This window comes from Tympanuchus pallidicinctus, unplaced genomic scaffold, assembly GCF_026119805.1.
Source record: "Tympanuchus pallidicinctus isolate F22 unplaced genomic scaffold, pur_lepc_1.0 scaffold1, whole genome shotgun sequence".
NCBI classification, from domain to species: Eukaryota; Metazoa; Chordata; class Aves; order Galliformes; family Phasianidae; genus Tympanuchus; species Tympanuchus pallidicinctus.
In genome coordinates this window covers 77,767,840-77,787,294 of record NW_026294618.1, presented here as the reverse complement: position 1 = coordinate 77,787,294, position 19,455 = coordinate 77,767,840, and the positions used below count along the sequence as shown (strand labels likewise).

At 36.8% G+C, this 19,455-nt stretch overlaps 1 protein-coding gene across 3 annotated transcripts in view; it reads left to right on the top strand.

Annotated features, from left to right (window-relative positions):
• HEATR5B (HEAT repeat containing 5B) overlaps nt 1-19,455 on the top strand; it is a 52,100-nt gene that overhangs the window by 7,566 nt on the left and 25,079 nt on the right. For all 3 annotated transcript variants that reach the window (XM_052682072.1, XM_052681996.1, XM_052682149.1), the window contains 16 exons: nt 215-464; nt 2,200-2,355; nt 2,638-2,888; nt 3,841-3,952; nt 5,345-5,497; nt 5,769-5,868; nt 6,615-6,724; nt 7,214-7,377; nt 9,081-9,256; nt 10,419-10,524; nt 11,727-11,917; nt 12,501-12,660; nt 14,057-14,246; nt 15,695-15,864; nt 18,035-18,179; nt 19,034-19,273. In XM_052682072.1, coding sequence (XP_052538032.1) covers nt 215-464; nt 2,200-2,355; nt 2,638-2,888; nt 3,841-3,952; nt 5,345-5,497; nt 5,769-5,868; nt 6,615-6,724; nt 7,214-7,377; nt 9,081-9,256; nt 10,419-10,524; nt 11,727-11,917; nt 12,501-12,660; nt 14,057-14,246; nt 15,695-15,864; nt 18,035-18,179; nt 19,034-19,273 — 2,674 coding nt within the window. The remainder of the gene's footprint in view (nt 1-214; nt 465-2,199; nt 2,356-2,637; nt 2,889-3,840; nt 3,953-5,344; nt 5,498-5,768; nt 5,869-6,614; nt 6,725-7,213; nt 7,378-9,080; nt 9,257-10,418; nt 10,525-11,726; nt 11,918-12,500; nt 12,661-14,056; nt 14,247-15,694; nt 15,865-18,034; nt 18,180-19,033; nt 19,274-19,455) is intronic.

The following is a 19,455-nucleotide window of genomic DNA, read 5'->3' as shown; positions in this document are numbered from 1 at the left end:
CAGTAAGAGAGAGCTACCCTTTGTGCTGGGAACAGTTCAGCATGGGCAGGTACTGGCTAAATTCATCTTGTGTAGCCTGATCCAGGTTGCATGTAACTAACTGTTATTGCTGCCATCGTGCAGTATGCGTGTACTGCAGTCATTACTCTGCAGTGACCAAATAGTCTTTTCTTACTGTTTTAATTGAATCTGTATGTAACTTCTGAATTTGCAGGCCTATGTTGTCTTTGTTACAACATTAGGAGGTCAGTGGTTGGAGCGCAACTTTGCTACATTTTTGTCCCATGTACTTGACCTGGTCTCCCATCCTCGTGCAACTCAGACCCACGTGGAGGCAGTGTACTCTCGAAGATGTGTGTCCTTCATCCTGAGAGCAACAGTGGGCAGCTTATTGGGGGAGAAAGCACAGATTGCAGCTGCTAAAGATATATGCCAAGCCATTGGTAAACAGATGAAGGCAGTGGGTGAGAAATACATTTCTTTGTTTGAGACCTGTTGAAATTCATTGCTGTTTATGCTGGATTGGCCTTTTTTACGCTTAATTCTACCCTGAGAGGTAATTCTATTGCTGTGGTAGAAGATAATTCAACTGCTTTCTATTTGAAAGATGATTGTGTAAAGCTTGCTTTTTAACCTCTGTTGGCTTTTGACATTGCATTTGCTAAGTGGGGGGGAAAAAATGTGTTTCTGCAATCAATCTTAGGATAGGTTATACTGAAAGTTGCACAGCTGAAGAGCAGATAGTGCCCTTGTAGCTGTCCTTCCAATACGCATCATGAGATCCAGTTGAATTTTACTGATGGCAAATAAAGATGTAATCCAAAGACAGATATTTAAGAAGGTAAATGTGGACTCTTGAATATGTAAGAGGATTGGCATTTAAAACTGTTGGCATTTGTTTCTTAGAAAATAGTCAGTTTGAGATGGAGTTTGGAAAAGGGAGATGGAATTGCACAGCAGTACATTGGTTAAACAAGTGAATGAGTGCTTCTTTTCTTTATTTCATTTTTTTTAATGCCACCGTCTAATTTGATTTTAAATTAATGTTTTGATGTGTGGAAATGCAGTTTTTTTTGAAGCTTTTCCAGGTTTTTCTCATAACCATTTTTTCATAGGGGAGTTATATTTGAGTTTAGTTGAAACTTAAATGCTTATTACAATCAGAACCCTTTTAGTTCTAGGTAAAAATGTAAGAAATTCAATTTCTGAGATGCAGTGGTTACAGAAATTTCTCCTTCTGCCACCTGCTTGTCAAACTTGGAAATTCCATTATGTTTTTGAATGATGGGATGAGCTGCTTCGTATATATGAAGCATATAAATATAAATATATATATATAAAATACATATATTATTTGATATATATATATAAATGTAATAGGAATATATATATATAGGAATTCTGATTCTTTGGTAATTCTTGTTATCAAACTCTGCAATTTTATATATATACACACATGCACAGGTGTGTGTGTATATATAAATTATTAGATGGATTTTCATTTGGTGATGATTTGTTCCCTTTACCTAAGGAGGATAGTTCGTTGAATTTGTACTGCATTAGCTGTGTAATTTTAAGCTGATACTCAAGTTCATTTTCTTTGACATGATTGTTGCAGCTTCCTTACCCTTCGAGGTATCCTTTTATCCTTTACTCTACTCTTCCTGAGACACTGTGTTAGATGGAAAACAAGAAATGGAACCTGTAGAATTAATTGGATAACTGGATAAATTTATGATGATTGAGAGTTGTGGCTAATTATTAAAAAAAAGTCTGGGTGTTGTTTTGTTTTGTTTTTACAGTTTTATTTTGTGTTTATGCATGTAGAACTTAGATATATCAAGACTGCATTCTTAGTTCCTTCATCTGTAGGTGTATACATAAATGCAGTTCATACATACTGTGTGTGTATACTTATTTTTGCTATGTTACATTATTAATCCTATCTCTTAGTGCACTGTCATCCACAGTAACTTTTGGGTGCCTGTTTTACGTGGTCTTTGGATGATTGTTTAACTGGTAGCTGTGTAATGTATTTTTCTTCAGAACACGTTCACTGTGAGCAGATTTGTGGTTTTATTTTAATATTTAGGGATGATGCCAAAACTAAATTGTTCCTTTCTATTTTGTGTATGCTGTAATCTTTGTATGTGACTCCCTCAAGTGGTCCTAAGCAGGATGCTTCTTTCTCTTCTGCAGAGGCAGTAGTGAATGATGCTAACAGTGAAAATAAAGCAGGAGCTGCTGACGTGGCTGCAAGCCAGCATGTAATGGTGTGTGCTCTCCAAGAACTGGGCAGTCTGGTGCAGAGTCTGAATGCTACTGCATCTCCTCTTATTCAAGAACCCTCTATTGGTACGCGGATAAGCTTGCACTGATTGAGATATTAGAGTAATGAATATGAAATATGATCACAATCTGTTAATTAATGTGTAAGAAAGAAAATTGATTTAACTGCATAGTGTTATTAACACTTCTCTCTTTTTTCTTAAGGAGAAAGGCAAAGTTATGAAATCTGAGTACTTCAATTCTGACATTTTAAACTTTCATGTTGTCTCTAATACTGACTCAATTCACATCTCAACTTCCTAAGAAGCATGTTGTAATTTTAAAACTTTAAATTCTTTTTTTATGTAGGTCTGTTGGAGACAGTAACATCAGTTCTTCTTCATCCCAGCATGGCTGCTCGACTTGCTGCTGCGTGGTGCTTGCGGTGTGTAGCTGTGGCATTGCCTTTTCAGTTGACTCCATTTTTAGATAGATGTGCAGAAAGACTCAACAATCTGAAGACCTCCCCCGAAGCTGTTAGTGGCTACAGTTTTGCAATGGCTGCTTTATTAGGTGGTGTGCATCAGTGTCCCTTAGGTATTCCTCATGCAAAAGGAAAGGTGAGATAATGAGGTTTGTTTGTGAATAAACTAAAACACGTATTTTTTTCAAGAAGTAATTGCTTTGCAAAATGTGTGACAAAGTAAAAGGATTGTTGACATTGAACTTGTACCCAGCATGAGCATTGGTTGAAGGCCTTGTTTGCATGTTTGTTACTCCGAAAGTAATGCCTTCATAGAAATTACAACAAATATGAAGAGCACAGTAACACTGTTTGATAGAGCAAATTCTCAGCTAAAAACACTGTCTCTCACTATAGTCACCATCATTAGTCATGCATTTTTGCCAGCAATGATCAAGAGCCTGCATTCTGCACTTGTAGAAATCTAAACCAGCAGAGGGGACCCACTGTTGCCACTGCTGGGATGCTCCACCCACCACCTCACTGTATTCACATCTACTGTTTGATCTTCATGAGCATTCAGCAAGCGTCAGTGAATGTCAGGGGGTGCCATTTTTTCCTGCATGGAAGAATTCAATCCCACCTCTTTTGTTTATAAGCAATCCAGTGTCAGATGCCATTCTGTCAGTCTGCTCCTCTGCTGCCATCTGTGACATGGCAACAGAATGTAATGCAGTATTGGTAGGAAGGTTCAGCCTCTATTGTCATACCAACAAAATCCACCTCTGATGTTGTAGGCTAACATAATAAAATAAGAGGCATTACTTTTGGAACAGCCCTCATAGCACTTGAGTTGCAATATCTACCAGCTGTTTCTTCCTCTCTCTCTTTTGAGCTTACATTGTTTGACATTTTTTCTTCAGTATTTATTAATTAATATTGCTGCTTGTATTTTTGTGTGCATAAGGCTAATTGCATGAAATGTAATCTGTTCTTTATGGAAGATCAGTTTAAATATTTGAGCGTGTTCATTTTACATATATTCAGTAAGAGGATTTGTAGTAGTGTGGTAATTTATATTTTTAAAATCTTTTTTTTTGTTATTGCAGATGGTGGTTAGCATTGCTGAGGATCTGTTACGAACTGCTGCACAGAACAGCAGGCTTTCCTTGCAAAGGACTCAAGCTGGATGGCTTTTACTTGGGGCACTTATGACTTTAGGTTGGTAAAAATAGTTGTCTTATTGGATTTTAATGTTTGTCCAACATTTTTGATTATCCACTGTAGCAAGTAGTCTTTACAGATCATCAGTACTGTATGGATACCACAGGAAACGAAGTCTTAGTTCATTTATTTCAGCTGTGATGTTAATGGTGGGGAAAAGTGAAATATTGGAGTAAGCTGGAGGATAGCAGAAGGTGTTGTTCCTCAATATAAAACAAAAAAAAATTAAAAGAAACAAATATCAAAATAATTTTTTAAACCCAGCATGTAGTTATTTTATGAAAATGGAAAATTCTGTGACGCAAGCTGTTTTATTTGCAGTTTATTTCTTCTCCGAGTGTGTCCCTGGATAAGCAACAATACTGATTAGGAATGATGGAACAATGGTACTTTAAAAGCTATTCAGATGGCTTTAAAACAACAACAGCAAGACAAAAACATGAACAGCAACAAGAAAACCACAATCAAACTTCTGTGGTGGTGAGGCACTGGCACAGGCTGCTCAGAGAAGCTATGGATGCCCTTTCCCTGGAGTCATCCAAGGCCATGCTGGATTGGGCTCTGGGCAGCCTGATCTGGTGGGTGGCAGCCCTGCCTTTGGCATGAGGGTTGAAACTAGTTGGGCTTTATGGTCCCTTCCAACCCTAGCCATTCAGTGATTCAACATGTGATTGTTCATGTATATGCCATCACAGAAATATCTGAGGCACTATTTTGAGAGCTTATAAGTAGTTTTGACATTTGAATCAATTATCTTTTTTTAGAATTCTGAAAAATGTAATAAACATTTTAATTCCTCAGTATTTTGATCTGTCAGCAAACACCATTTGTGTTTTCTATTCCTCAAATCATCTCATTTTTGCCAAAATTTTTCTGACAATTTTGATTGTCCTTCTCCAGTACATTTTTAATGCACTTTCATTGTGTTTTTTATCTAAATCTTTTTCAGCTTTCTGTAAACCTGATTGTAGAACTAGTTTTCTAGTCAGCATCTATCGTTTATTTTTCTATCATACAAATAAGATAAGATGGGCTGAAGAGCTTGCCTTCAAAATACTGGTATAAAAATAATATTGGAAGTCAGGATGAGAAACAAGCATCAGTGTTTACGTCTTACAGGATTCAACGTATGGAATTGGCTGTTCCCTAGTTTTGGTACAAATATCAACAAGCACTGAATCTTTGTGATTTTACTTGCAGCACTTTCAACGTACAAATGAGAACAATGAGGAAGAGAGGGAATTTATTTAAAGAAAGAAATAAGTTAAATTAAAAAAAAAAGTGGAGTAAGAGGAAATAGCAATTAAGAGAGCAAAAAGCTTAATGGCAGATTTTGCATACGTTGTATAATGAATGCTTTTATTAAACTGTCACTTTGTTTTCGTGTAGGTCCTTCTGTTGTTCGTTATCATCTACCAAAGATGTTGCTGCTGTGGAGAAATGTGTTCCCACGATCTCTGAAGGAGTTAGAAGCAGAAAAGGCAAGAGGAGATTCTTTTACCTGGCAAGTAACTCTGGAAGGCCGCGCTGGGGCTCTGTGTGGTAAGAATTTCAAATTTCAAAACTATAACTGGGCAGTAAAACAGAATCCCAAATATTATACAGAAAACTCTCATAGTTTCCCTTCTTTCATTGAAAATGAGTCAGAGTTTCACCAGTGGCCTGTTTTAGGTATGTAGTCTTAAGAACGTGTCACATGGTCCTTGAATAAATACTTCTAGTTGCTGCTTTGTTTATATTCTCGCAAGATCTGTATGTTGATCATGCACTGCATTTCTTTTTGGAGTAAAACTCTTAACTTCTTTGTTACCAGCCATGAGAAGTTTTGTTGCTCACTGTCCTGAGCTCCTTACTGAGGATGTAATCAGGAAGTTGATGACACCTATAGAATGTGCCATGACAATGATGTCACAGTAAGTAAAAAGTTTTTTTTAAGATCTTGTTCTATGATTTCTAGAAACACAGTTGAGTTTAAGAGATGTTCGTTTGATGATAAAGTTGTTACTACTGAGAGCAAGTTCACATTTTCCCTGAAGCTGAAATGCCATAACTAATCTGTTCTAATTCAAGTTCTCAGATTTTAACTTATTACTGTGCTGTTGCTGCTTGTTCACACTGGGGGAAAACACTTTTTTGTGGACATTAGTACTACAGTCTTCAGCTTTCTCAAACTATGTGATTCCATGGCATGGGCTGAAAGGCTTACTGGAATAACTTTTTGTTAACCATGTTTTGAATTTTCAGTGAGTTTTTTTGGCTTCATGGTTTGTTTATCCTTGTGCAAGAGATGAGAAAGCTCTGATACTGGTGTACTACCAGATGTGAATCAGTAAACTATCCTTTTTCAAAATGTGCTAGTGAAAAACTTCCAACAGTTCACAGCGTAAAAGAATAAAACACAGTTCTGGGTCATATTTTGTGCTTTAGTTTAAGTAGCAGTTCAAATAAGTTTAAAAAACCCTCAATTACTTTAAAAAAAAAAAAAAAAAAATCTAAATATCTGAAGTTACTTAAGTAGTGCTGCTCACTGTGGATCTCCGAACACTATTTTCTTGTTTTGAATAGGGACAGATCATGTGAAAAAAAAATCTGAAATATTTTTGTCAGTAACTACAGCATTTCTGGCTGTCTCTTTTTTTTTCTTCTCTTGATTCTGTAGCATTCCATCAGTAATTAAAGCCCATGGAGCTCATCTGAAAGCTAGTGCAGCTATGGTCCGTTTAAGACTTTATGATATACTGGCTTTATTACCTCCAAAGACATATGAAGGTATGGGTTGTTTTTTTTTGATGATTATTATTTAAGTAAAAATTGCACTCTGTATGTTGTGGTGGCTTTTTGTTTGTTTGTTTTTTACTTCTTTTGATGTCTTTTTGGTGCTTGCTTCTGATGCAAATACCAAGTGTGAAATAGAATCTGCAAGAGTCTTGCACTGTTGTACATTTTCTCTATGTCATCTTGTCGGTTTAAATAGGAGGTACAGATATTGCAGTGTATCAGTCTAACACTGAGTATGTAAGTTCTGGTTTTGTTTGTAGGATTGAGAGGTATGGAGATCACATTCTCCATATTTTACAGTGTTTTCCATCATTGCTTAAAATACAGAGACTTGGGTTCTTTCAGCAGTAGTGTTGTCAGACTTCTGTCCGTTCACTACTTGTAGAATTGAGATAATGGCACTTGCTTTCATTTGGAGCTTCTGATCTGTAGCTGAAATGTTTTGGTTAAGAAGTAACAATTCTTTTTAATGTATTGTAGGTTCATTTAATGCACTTCTTAGGGAGTTGGTAGCAGAATTTACTTTGACAGACAACTCTGCTAATACAACCACGTCGCTCCTGAGGTCTCTTTGTCATTATGACGACAGTGTTCTACTTGGCTCTTGGCTTCAGGAGACTGATCATAAGTCAATTGAAGACCAGGTAATAAGGAAACAGGACAGTAAGGAGTTATCTGTGATATCTCTCTGGTTTATGGAGTTTTGCTCCTTTTTTCTGGGCATCCTTCAAAGGTTTGCCAAGTTGAAGTCTTTCTGTGTACTGCACAATCTTGATAAAACTGCTTGCAGATGAGGTGGCCATAACGTTTATGCAATTTGGATGTCCCTGGTTAGTCAGTCAAACTAGTTTCTTTAAAGAAACAAATCTTAAAAATCTCTTTAGTGTAACAATTATTCTCATACATTTTTTGAAAACAGCTTACGTTCTATTTAAATTGTTTTGTAAGGAAATTGCTATCAAAGTGCCAGCACTGCAAGTGGTGTTGAGGAAAAACAAGATGCAACTTTTTAAAGGTGCAGCATGAAACCACATATTTAATTTGAGTTAATGCAGTGATGTTGGCATTATAAGGAATTTGCCACGCTTCTAGACAAGGCACATCTTTGAAACCTAGGATTTAAAAAAAACAGGAAGCAAAACTTGTTATGGGACTGGATGAAGTTTTTCAGATGAGCTCCTAACACAGATGCAATTACCTTTTTTTACATACGCTCCTTGAAGGCAAATGGAGCTTTGGGAACAATTCATTGATTAGTTTATCATTTTCTGTGGACAAATAACTGTTCTGAGCATTGGCTGAGCCGTACCATAGTAAGAATTTTGGCTCACCTTCTCAGAAAGTTCCTGGAATAAGGAAGGGAACTGAAAATCTCCCTTCTACCACAGCTTGTTTAATAATGGCAAGGTTTCTTAGAAGGAAGCTGTACTGATAGAACAGATCAAAAAGCCAAGACTGATATTAAGTGTGAAAAATGGAGGGCAAACTGAGTTTTTTGAGAAAAATCAGCATGTCAAAGTAAAGGAAGGCTTTTTCTAAACTTTCTTCCTTTGCTGTGGTAGTCATAGACTAGACTTTAGTGCACTATTCAATCAGCAGAGCTTTCTGGGGAAGTCCTTCCACATCTTTCTTCCTTTTGTGTCCCCATCTCGTTGAATAGTATCACTCCTGGTGGAAATGAAAGCCTCCAGTGAGTCACAGGAACATCATGTACTTGGTCCTTTTTTTTTTTTTTTTTTTAACAATACCAAATTTACTCTGTTTTCTAGCCTTTTAAGAATATAGACCTATTAGAGTCAAACTTTGTGTCATGATGAGATAATAAGTTGTGAAAGTAAGCATTTCTTCCAAGGAAATAAATGATGGTATTTCTGAAGGAATGATGGTTAGGAAGTATTTTCATGATGATAGACATAAGCAGTTCTAATACTATTTCAGAACTTTCCTAGATAGAGAACCATTACAACCAAAACTGACTTATTAGTATGCTGTGTTGTAACTCAGTACTCACAATGAATGATTTATTTTTTTTTTCTGAAAAGTCAGTTTGTAGTTACGTTTCAGAAGCTGCTGCTGGTACCAGAAATTACATGCCTTTCTCTAATTTCTGTATCTTATGGGAGTCATAGTTTATGCACTTATCCAACTGTTAAGTGCTCTGTCAGGGATTTAACTGGCTCTGTGAATGCTAATCTATGCGTGCCTGGGGATGCTGCAGTTGCTTTTAATTATTTGTAATGCAGTTTTCTATTCTTAGCGACTGCGTATGTCTTTGGTTTACCACTAGTTCAGAATTTTGTCTACAGAGAGATATTCAGAAGTGTTCATGTTATGTGGCATTTTTCAGCTTCAGCCAAACAGTGCATCTGGAAGTGGTGCTTTGGAACACGATCCTTCCTCTATTTATTTGCGCATCCCTGCTGGTGAAGCTGTACCCGGTCCTCTTCCTCTAGGAGTGTCTGTCATCGATGCATCTGTGGCTCTCTTTGGTGTGGTTTTTCCTCATGTGTCTTACAAACACAGGTCAGTTTACATCTGTGCTCAGTTTCAGAACGGAATGCTTTAGTTCCCTGCATCCTATCAAGTTTTTATTCTTGAAATAAGAATCCGCTTTGAAATCAACTGTCTCTAATTTAGGTGTCTATTTTGCGTTCACTGTGTCTCGGGATTGCAGAATATGTTCACCCAGTTGAGAAACAAGTTAGTTTCCTTGGTTTATCAGTTTTGTAAATTGGGGTTAGGTGGTACAGACTGGATTTCTCTCCTCTTACTTTTTTAACAGCAGCAATTTCTTTACAGCCAAAACTCCCTGCAAAAATATCCATAGAAAATAGCTTAAAATCAGCCTTGAAATCACAGCAATGGAATTCTTTGGATTTCAGCTGGTTTCCATAAGTGAGACTGTGTGTGATTTACACTAAGTGGTTTTATGCAAAAGAAGAAATAAATTCATGTGAAACATGAAAGAAAATATGCTGATTTTTATGAAGATACGGGTTATTGGGACTCTGTTTGTCATGTAATTTAGCTAAGTTGTTGCTGAGCACAGAGTATAGGCAGCTCTAAGATTCATTTAAAATGAAAATTATCCTTCAGTGCAGTACTGATGGAACTGAGTTTTTTTCTTTGACAGGTCAGTCTCATTTTGCAGTAAGCAATTGTAAGCAATAAGCCTTAAGTCTGTCTGATCTATATTGTTCTTAGTTAAAAATTGACTCATTAGCTGCTGATTTGTTAACTGTACCAACTGCTCATTATACTCCTGTTCTTGGTATCTTTGAGAGAGTATTCCTCTCATTAATGCTTCATGACATGATGTCAAGAAGGGAAAATAATGGGAACAACTATAGAAGTGTGTAGAATAACACTGGTTTTGAATGATAGTGCAGAGGCAGCATTTTTCTAGTCCTGTCCTTGTAGTTTTCTAGTTGTACATCCAAACAGTATCTGAAAACCTCCCCTTGGTGCTCCCTTCAAAAGGGGCAGTAAGCACTTATGGATAATCTGAAAGAACTAACAGCATCCAGAATAACCTTTCTGTCTAAGTGGAATAGTCTCTACAGCCCCTGAAAAATAAATTCTGTAACTGATTGTAAGTCTCTTTTGTTGTGTTTTTCCACCTGTTGCATTTTGGTTTGTATTTTGAAAACATCTCGCTTAAATTATGCTCTTTTCTTTGTTTTAGATTGCAGATGTTGGATCACTTTGCTGAATGTGTCAAGCAGGCTAAAGGTGTTCGACAGCAAGCTGTGCAGCTTAACATCTTTACTGCTGTTCTTAGTGCCTTGAAGGTAAAACTTACAAACTTGTTCTAGATGCCAAAACTCAGCAGTTTAATTCATAGATTTGTATTCTGTATGAAAAACTGTTAGAACATTATTAAAGCTACTACTTAGAATTTTGAAAATCTGCAGGTTGACAAATCAGCCCCAGTGTGCAGCTAGCTGAAGGGCATGCCCTTTTAAGTGCATGATATGGAGCATGTGAGAGAATTCTTCAAATTTGACAGCAAAATTCTATCATTTTGGAGCAAAAATGATTTTTTTTGAGCTTTTGCTTAGTTGCAGTTTTCATGGTGGCAGCAAAAATCGAATTTCTCCCCTAAGGGCTATCTGTCAAATGGCAAATCTGTCTTAGGAACTTAGCAGAGTTTTTGGAGAGAAAGTTGTCACAGATCTCAAGCTGACAAAACATTGCTTCTCTCCCTTGCTTGCTTCTTAAAATCATGAGCAGTGTTGAAACATGAGACACACGTTGAACACTATTTTCTGAGACAGAAGGCAGGGTTTTGCCATGCCAAAAGGCCAGAGAACTTCAAAATTTCAGTACAGAAAATGGGAATCTGTGGTAAAGCTGTCAGAGTTTTCTGCTCTAACACAGGCAGTGTTTGTACTTTACATGTATTAAAGTATTTTTCCCCAAGTAAGGCAATGTCTTATTAGTGGAACATGGGAACCAAAAAAGTTGCAGAAGTGTTGCATTCTTTCTCTGTAACACATACAATGTACAGTATAAATTTTCAAAGATGTGAATGTTAAGGAAAAAATATTTTACTGACCTACAGTCTCTGAGCATTTCTTGCAGAAACATAATAAAGTTGTGATTTTCCTCTTAAGAGAGAGATGCTAGTTAGCTTTAAAGCCTCTTTCTCTCCGTGCCCATCCTTCCTTCTTTTTCCTTCTTTCTTTTCAGACATATCCTGCATATAACTAAGATTCAATGCTATCAGCATGCATATTGTGCTGTAACACATTTGTAAACAGAGACAGGTGTAGTAAGTCCTTACTGTATGTGAAATAGGTGGAATGTTGACAAAGGTGGGACTGAGGATGTTATTGGTTTTGAGTTCTAAATGTTTTCAAGAAGCGTATTTTAGGAAAAATGTACACAGATGTAAGCAAAAAAATGTGTAATTTTTAGTTGAAGCTCGCTCTTATATTGCTGCTCCTTTCATCCACGTACTTGGAATATTCTTTCATATTTGTTCATGTAGGGGTTAGCTGAGAACAAAAGCACATTAGGACCAGAAGAAGTTCGCAAATCTGCTCTAACACTGGTAATGGGTGCACTCGATAACCCTAACCCTATTCTGAGGTGTGCAGCAGGAGAAGCTCTTGGTAGAATGGCTCAAGTGGTTGGAGAAGCCACTTTCATCGCTCGAATGGCTCAGTACAGCTTTGATAAGTAAGTTGACTTTGATTCAGGAAAAGAAATAAAATGTAATTCAATGCATGTTAAAAAAAATCTACTAATAACATACGGATTACTATTTCTTTTAATGCTTTATTACTAGGCAGGCCTACCAAATCTGCAAACAGTGTCTTCAAATGTTGATATATTTCTTGTGACTCTTCCAGGAATAAAAGATCACTTGTTAAATTACTTGAAATTAAAATTGATAGAAATGAAGAGTTTTTGATGAGTTACTTCAAGTGACTAAACTGCTTCAGATTAACTCAGCTTACACTATATATGTCTAAAAAACATGAATTGTATTACAGTGGTTGTGTTTTATGAAAACATCTTCTTTACATATGAAGAAGGAAGAAAAAGTTGTTATTAAAATAAAATTTTGTTTTGCTTTATATGTAATCCAGTTTAATAGCAGTGTAGATTAAGTACAGATTAAGTAAAGCTTCTCAAGGTCTGTGAGGTGGATGGCAAAATGCTGTTAGAAGGAGAGTCATCTAAATAGTTAGAGTACTTGAAGGATTTTTTTTTTTCCAAAAAATCAATTGAGTTACATGATTTATTTAAATGTTCATAGGTTAAAATCTGCTCGAGATGTTGTATCAAGAACAGGCCATTCTTTGGCCCTGGGTTGCCTCCATCGATACGTTGGTGGGATAGGTTCTGGACAGCATCTGAAAACCAGTGTCAGTATTCTCTTGGCTTTGGCACAAGATGGAACTTCTCCTGAAGTCCAGGTAAAAAACAAAAACAAACCACAATTGTCACAGAATGAATTTTAATTTTGAGTGTTTTAAAACAGAAGTTAAATCATCTGTTCAAGTGCTTTTTAATAGAGATTGTCATATAAGCCAAACTGTGTGGACATAGCATTTGCTAAGGAATGTTAAACCAGCAGATTTTGCTCTATAATGACAGTTGGTTAGGAATAGGCCCAACTCTGCTGTTACCTTAGCTGTCTATACTAAGGCTTTAGTAACTGTCTAATGGTCAGTGTATGGTCAGCTGTTGGAGACTTAACTAATGAAGTCATTTTCTTTGGTCAGGCAATTTCGGCTTGTGTGAAACAGTGAACAAAGTATAGCAGTACATCTTCCTGGGAAGGTTATACGATAATAACAAAATTTGAAATCTGATGCAGATAAACTGAAATTTCTGTTTGCGTTTAGGACAAAAAGAGAATAGTAGGAGAACTAGTAAGGAAGTGGGAGGTTTCTGTAGTTGAGTTTCTGTTTATCTACTGTGTATTAATAACATGTGGAAGATCTCCCAAGAAAACCATTTGACTGCTAAAAGTTGCTGGTAGGGTAAGAGGGGAAATAGATATGCTGCTGAGAGCGCTGCCTTTGGGGTTACAGATCATGTATGAATAAAGTGTGGTGCAGAGCATTTCCTAAGCTGAAAATATTTGGAAACTGGGATAACATGCTGTGTCTTATCTCTTCCAAAAGAAATGTGAGGGTAGCAGTGTCTTTTTCTATCTTTACTGTCCTGTAACTTTTTGTTTGTGGATGCTGCTGTAAAAAGAGCATATGGAGCAATACATCTGTACTGAATGAAGTTAAATGTTAAAAGGCAAAGTGATGAATCTTTCATTTTCTTCAGCAATGAAGCCTAGAATACTAGAATAATTGCTTTTCCGTACTTCGTAAAAATGCACGTGAACCTTTCAGCTTGTGATGTAAATCAGTTTCTGAAAATGTCAAAGGCACTTCCTACGAAATGCTTTGACAACTGTCTGCTTCTGAATCTACATCCAGTTTTACAACAGAAGTGATTCCGTATTTTTCCTATCTTAAAGGTCACTTTTCACTTTTTCTTTTTTTTGGAGGGGGGAGGATTAGAGGGGACTTGTTTGGTTTTTTTTTTGTGTTTTTTTTAAGTGTTTGCTCAAATTCCTTGTCATCTTTGCCTCCGTTATCCACAAAAGTGCTGGCAGCCAAGTAGCATGCTAGAAATATTTCAACTCCCAGGTGATTGCTTGAGGTTATGATCTTTCAAACCCTTCTGAAGTCAGATAAGATAACTAGATGTGTAAGCAAGGATGTGCAGAGCTAAGTTCAGTCTACATGTAAGTTTCTGTAACTTTCCTAAATATATTACTCCAAAAATCTTTTTTTTTTTTTCTAATAGACCTGGTCTCTCCATTCACTTGCCTTGATAGTTGATTCTAGTGGACCAATGTACCGCGGATATGTGGAGCCAACGCTTTCTCTAGTTCTTACTCTGCTCTTAACTGTTCCACCGTCACATACAGAAGTGCATCAATGCTTAGGCCGATGTCTTGGAGCTATAATAACTACAGTTGGGCCTGAGCTGCAAGGTCAGTGTGAATCTGAAGAGGAATAAAAAATTAACTTCTATAAAGCCAATTAATCCAGATCTTAAACAGAGGACAATCAAATTTTGTCTGTTGTAATTGAAGGCTGTGGGGAAGGGATTTAACAATTATAAATTATAACAATTATATATTGTTAGGTGGCCCTGCTAGGCAGGGGGGTTGGAACTACATGATCTACATGATCCTTGAGGTCCCTTCCAACCCGGATGATTCTGTGATTCTGTGATCTGTGATAATGTCCTGCACAAAACTTCAGTTCTGACTTTGAACATATGTGGTGATGTTTTCTTATGGCATTTCGTTATTTTTTTTTTTTTCTATCAGTTTGAAAAATGTGTATAAAAGTGCCATAAAGATGTATGATGTTCTGTTTTATAGCAATTTTATGTTGCCTGTAAAAGATGGGAAGCACCCTTGCCAGAAATGTTTTGTCGGGCAAGAGGCAACATTTCTCCTCTACTTCTTCAGCACACTGGCAGCTTTATTTTTGACTGATGACAGAATCTTAAGTTGGGCATAGTTCTTGGCATTGTGAACAGTAACTAATTTCCACTCATTCTTGACATTTTCATATCATGGTATTTTACCATTATGATTAAGATTTTTTTACAGATCTAACCCTATATCTGAAGTTCTGTGGCTGAGATGGCAAAAAACATGGTCTGAGTCCTAGTGTGATTTTTTTAGGAATATTTTACTCTGGTCTTTCAGACAGTGTCATAGAGCTAGCCACTTGTGAAATTCAAATTCTGGAAAATTGAACTTACATTTCTATTATGGGAAGGTTTCTAGATGCTTTGATTCAACTTGAGTGTCTGCTTGCTCTTTATTTGATTTGGAATGTTGTGACATTTTTTAATAAGCATCATCCTTATGCTGAAAGTCTTTTGCAGGCATTTTTCTGTAATTCAGAAACTTCTTTTAAACGTCATATGGGTTAATTACAGAATTATTTTTCAGATTCTGTTTTTTAAACTGTGTGTTCTGTTAGAGCAACATGACTCATCCAATGGAGCTAACCAAAATTAGCTAGCATTTATGCTAGTTTAAGTGTTGCCTAACACTTTAGGAAATGGTTCTGGGCATTAAATATTGCCCGTATATCATAAAATGGAAAAGATATTCACAGTTGAAATTCAATTACCCTTACTAGTTTTATGTCCTGGGGAGATATTTTGAAAACATTTGTTTGAAGACAGTTGATCCAAAAATTTCATTTGGACTGAGAGTTGCTTAACTGAACCGAAATACTGAGGTATAGAAACACGCCATAGTGATTCTTTCAAGATGTACTGTTTTTCAGTAGGAAGTCAGAGAAGCTGCATGTGAATTCTGTCAATTTCTTTTGCATTAAAGTGTTTGAAGATTTAAAATCTGTTGCTCTCATACAAAAATCTTGTTGTGCTAAGAATGTCACATTTTATCACCAGGTAATGGAGCTACAATTTCAACAATCCGTTCGTCCTGTTTGGTGGGATGTGCAATCACACAGGACCACTCAGATTCTCTCGTTCAGGCAGCGGCCATATCCTGCCTTCAGCAGCTCCATATGTTTGCACCACGGCACGTCAACCTATCCAGTCTGGTTCCCAGTCTTTGCGTGAGTACAAAATGCATTCCTTCTGTTTCTCCAAGATTTATTTGTGTGCCTAGCAAGGGGCACAGGAGAGGTGTTTAGTAGGATGCCAAGGGTACCCATTCATAACAAAGAGGTGACATCTGCAGAACATTGGAGTGCAGTAAAAGAGTATCTGTCCCCAAGCTGTTTTAGATGCTTTTCAGAATGCTGTCCAAATCTGCGTCATAAAGCTGGATTCACTCTGGTAGCACACTAGCAAGAGTATATACGGTATCACTCAATAAAAACTACTCAAATGCCTAGTTACTTCCAGCTAAAGGAACTGCATGCACAGAGGGAAGAAAGTGAATTTGGGAAAGGCAGGAGGTCTTGGATTTGCTTTACCACTGTCAGTGTGGTAGATGCTGATGCTCAAATTCTTGTGCTGCTGTTGTGATTAGCACTGTTTTCTTCCTGTGTTGCTGTTTTGTCTGCAAATCCTGGCCTAAACCAGGAAACAGATGCTGGAACCCAAAACATACAAAATGCAACTGTAAGAGACAGATGTGTTTTTTTTGTTTCTTTGTTACTATTATTTAATTTTTAAATTATATTGAGGGTTTTTTAGCAGTCTAATGCTGTGAAGTTTGGAAAGCTTCTCTTTGAAGTCTGTTTGGTGTTTTTGAGAAGTTGTTCTTAAAATTCACTGTGAAACTAGTGTTTCTCTATTACCCTATGTCAATATTGGAGCTTTTTCTTAGTCTCCCTCCCTGACTTTCCCACAGACATCCTTGCATTGTTACATGTATTTCCCTGCATATGTACTTTTACTTTCCCCCACACACTGAAATGCTGCTGTGCAGCACCTGTTCTTACACAGAATTTTGCATGACAGAGATGTAACATACCAGAAATATCTAGGCCCTATTCCATAAATACTGTGCACAGTGTGGCAAATAGTTCTAGTTAGTCACTCTGTGAGCACTAGTGGGTAATAGTGCAGAAAATGAAGTTACTGCTGGCATGACCAGTACTAAAAACCTTTCCTAGGCTTTCTGCTATCCGTTTCATGTTAATGATCCTTTATTAAACAAAAGCTATTTTCCTTCACTTTTTTTCATATTCCTTACTTCCAAGTCATATGTAGCTTGGTAGGTTTTCCTTTGAATTGTCTTGTTCACTTCTTTTTACTGTGAACTTATGGCTAGGTAAGCAGAGTCTGCATTACCTTTTCCCCATTAACAAGCTTTTCATTACATTCTAACTTGCTCTTTTATGCAATTAATGCCAGGTATCAAAATTAAACCACTGGAGCTGCTTTCTGCTTTCCTGTATTGGCATCATAACCACTGGTTGTTTGTTTTGTAATGAAAAACAAGGAATGCTTTAGTGCGATATTTAGAGGATTGTATAAAAGTGGATTTGTTTTTCCAGTATCTAAGTCTTGTATATTCACAAACAGAATAAAGATCTACTGTTGAAGTGCTTTATACACTATACAACCCTTTCATTTAGGGCTGCAGTTTCCATCCACATAATAACCTACTACTGAGAAAGCAAATGTGTATTCAGTTTATTAAAAACAATTTCCCCAGGGTAACTAAAGAGTCAGTTTCTTAAAGAGCACTCGTCATCTCTTCCACAGTGGAAAAACATACAGTTCTCTGTGCAGCTACTACCTCCCGAGGAAATAGTTACCATGCACAATTCTTCCTAAGAAAAATATTTGCTTGTACTTGAGCTGATTCAAAAGGAAATGGAAGCCCGGTATTGGTTAGCAAAAAGACCTGAAGCTGTCATCTTGACAGAAACATATAAAAACATGTGCTATAAATTCTGGTGCATGCTTGAAATGGAAGATTTTAGAGTTGTTGTGTGGTTGCTTTTAAAGTGATTTATAGCTATAGCAGAATACGACGTGGAACAGTGTTCAAGAGTGTAACAGACTGGAAAGTATAATTTGTTTAAAATCATACTGACACAGCAGTTCTAATATTAAAGCTTTTGACAGGTAACAACTGTCAGCTCTGTATACACCAGCTTTATTTTCAAATTTCTGCTTTCAGTAAGTGCTTACCTGTGAACTTCTAAGATCTTGTAAAGAGTTTGCTACCTGGAGGCTTACACAAGGCCATGTAGAATACTGGCAATCCTTAGCAGCACTTACTCGTATGGAGGTGCAGTTCACTCACATGCAATGGTTCTGATTTAGGTTCACTTGTGCAGCTCCCACTTGCTGCTTCGCCGGGCTGCAGTTGCGTGTTTACGACAGCTTGCTCAGAGAGAAGCAGCGGAAGTATGTGAATATGCCATGAGCTTAGCAAAAAATGCTGGAGACAAAGAAAATAATGGCATCAGTAAGTACTTCTTTCATGTGGTCTTTTTGGGACAGTTGAATGCATGTATTCGTGCATGCGTGTGATTTGCCTTCAGGAAGAAAAAAATCCACTCTACTGCCATCCCTACACACTTGAATAACATTTCTCCCCACCTCTGCTTACTTCTTGAATTTCATTTGTCATTTCACTTCCTGTGAAATTTGGACTTAACCTTTTCTGCCCTACTGACTAATAGAAATCAAATAGGAAATACAGTGTATATACAGTGGAAATGTCTTATAGTTTTTTAAGTATTTTAGATATTCCTCTGTTGGAAATTGACTTATCTCCACCAAACAGCATACAGTTGTCTGTATGTCATACAGTGTTAAATTCTCTTAGCAGCACATCTACTAGCCTTTGAACTATGCTGATTGATTCAATGCCTACATGCATCAGTTTATTCTGAAAATAGGAAATTCAACAGTTTGATAAACACAGTGTTTTTCAAAGAATGTAGAATTGTGAGCTTAATTAGTATTAAATCCTACTTATTAAGTATGTCTCTAGAAAGGCTCTTCAGAATAAAATATTATTAGGCACTTTTAGAAATTGGAGGAATGTGTACCTTGAAGAGAAATAGATGATAATTATTTTTGAAGTAATACTCAGATGCTAGAAAAAAAAAAAAAAAGAAAAAAAGAAAAAAAAAAAAGATTGCTGTAAAAGCTTTCTAATGTTAATTTGGAAGAAATTCAGTAACATCATGGTGTGTCATTTCCTGAACTTAGGTGTACTTGTGTGAATTCAGAGTCCAATTCTCATTTGTTACTCCAAATTGTAAAGTGGAGCTACTGATTTCAGAAAATGATGTTATAAATATCATTTCACAGATATTAATACTTTTACCCCTGGAGCTGGTTCTCGGCGAGATGCTCATTCCCGGCATCAGGGCGTTAATATCACAGAGACAGGCCTCGAAGGCGTCCTCTTCGGTATGCTGGATCGAGAAACGGATCGGAAGTTGTGCTCAGATATCCATGATACTCTGGGACATATGCTTTCATCTCTGGCAGTAGAAAACCTTTCTCACTGGCTAATGCTTTGTAAGGATGTCCTTGCAGCTTCCAGTGGTAAGTGTTCTATGGTGTGCACGTAAAAGATGGTGTGTCCTTAGTATTTGCATCTTCTGGCAATATTTATTTTGAGCTTGTCCTTTGTCCCACTTAAGATCTAGTTTCTATTGTATGTGGAGCTTTAACTATTATTCATTAAACATACTTAGATGAAATCATCAATGTTATGTTACATTTTT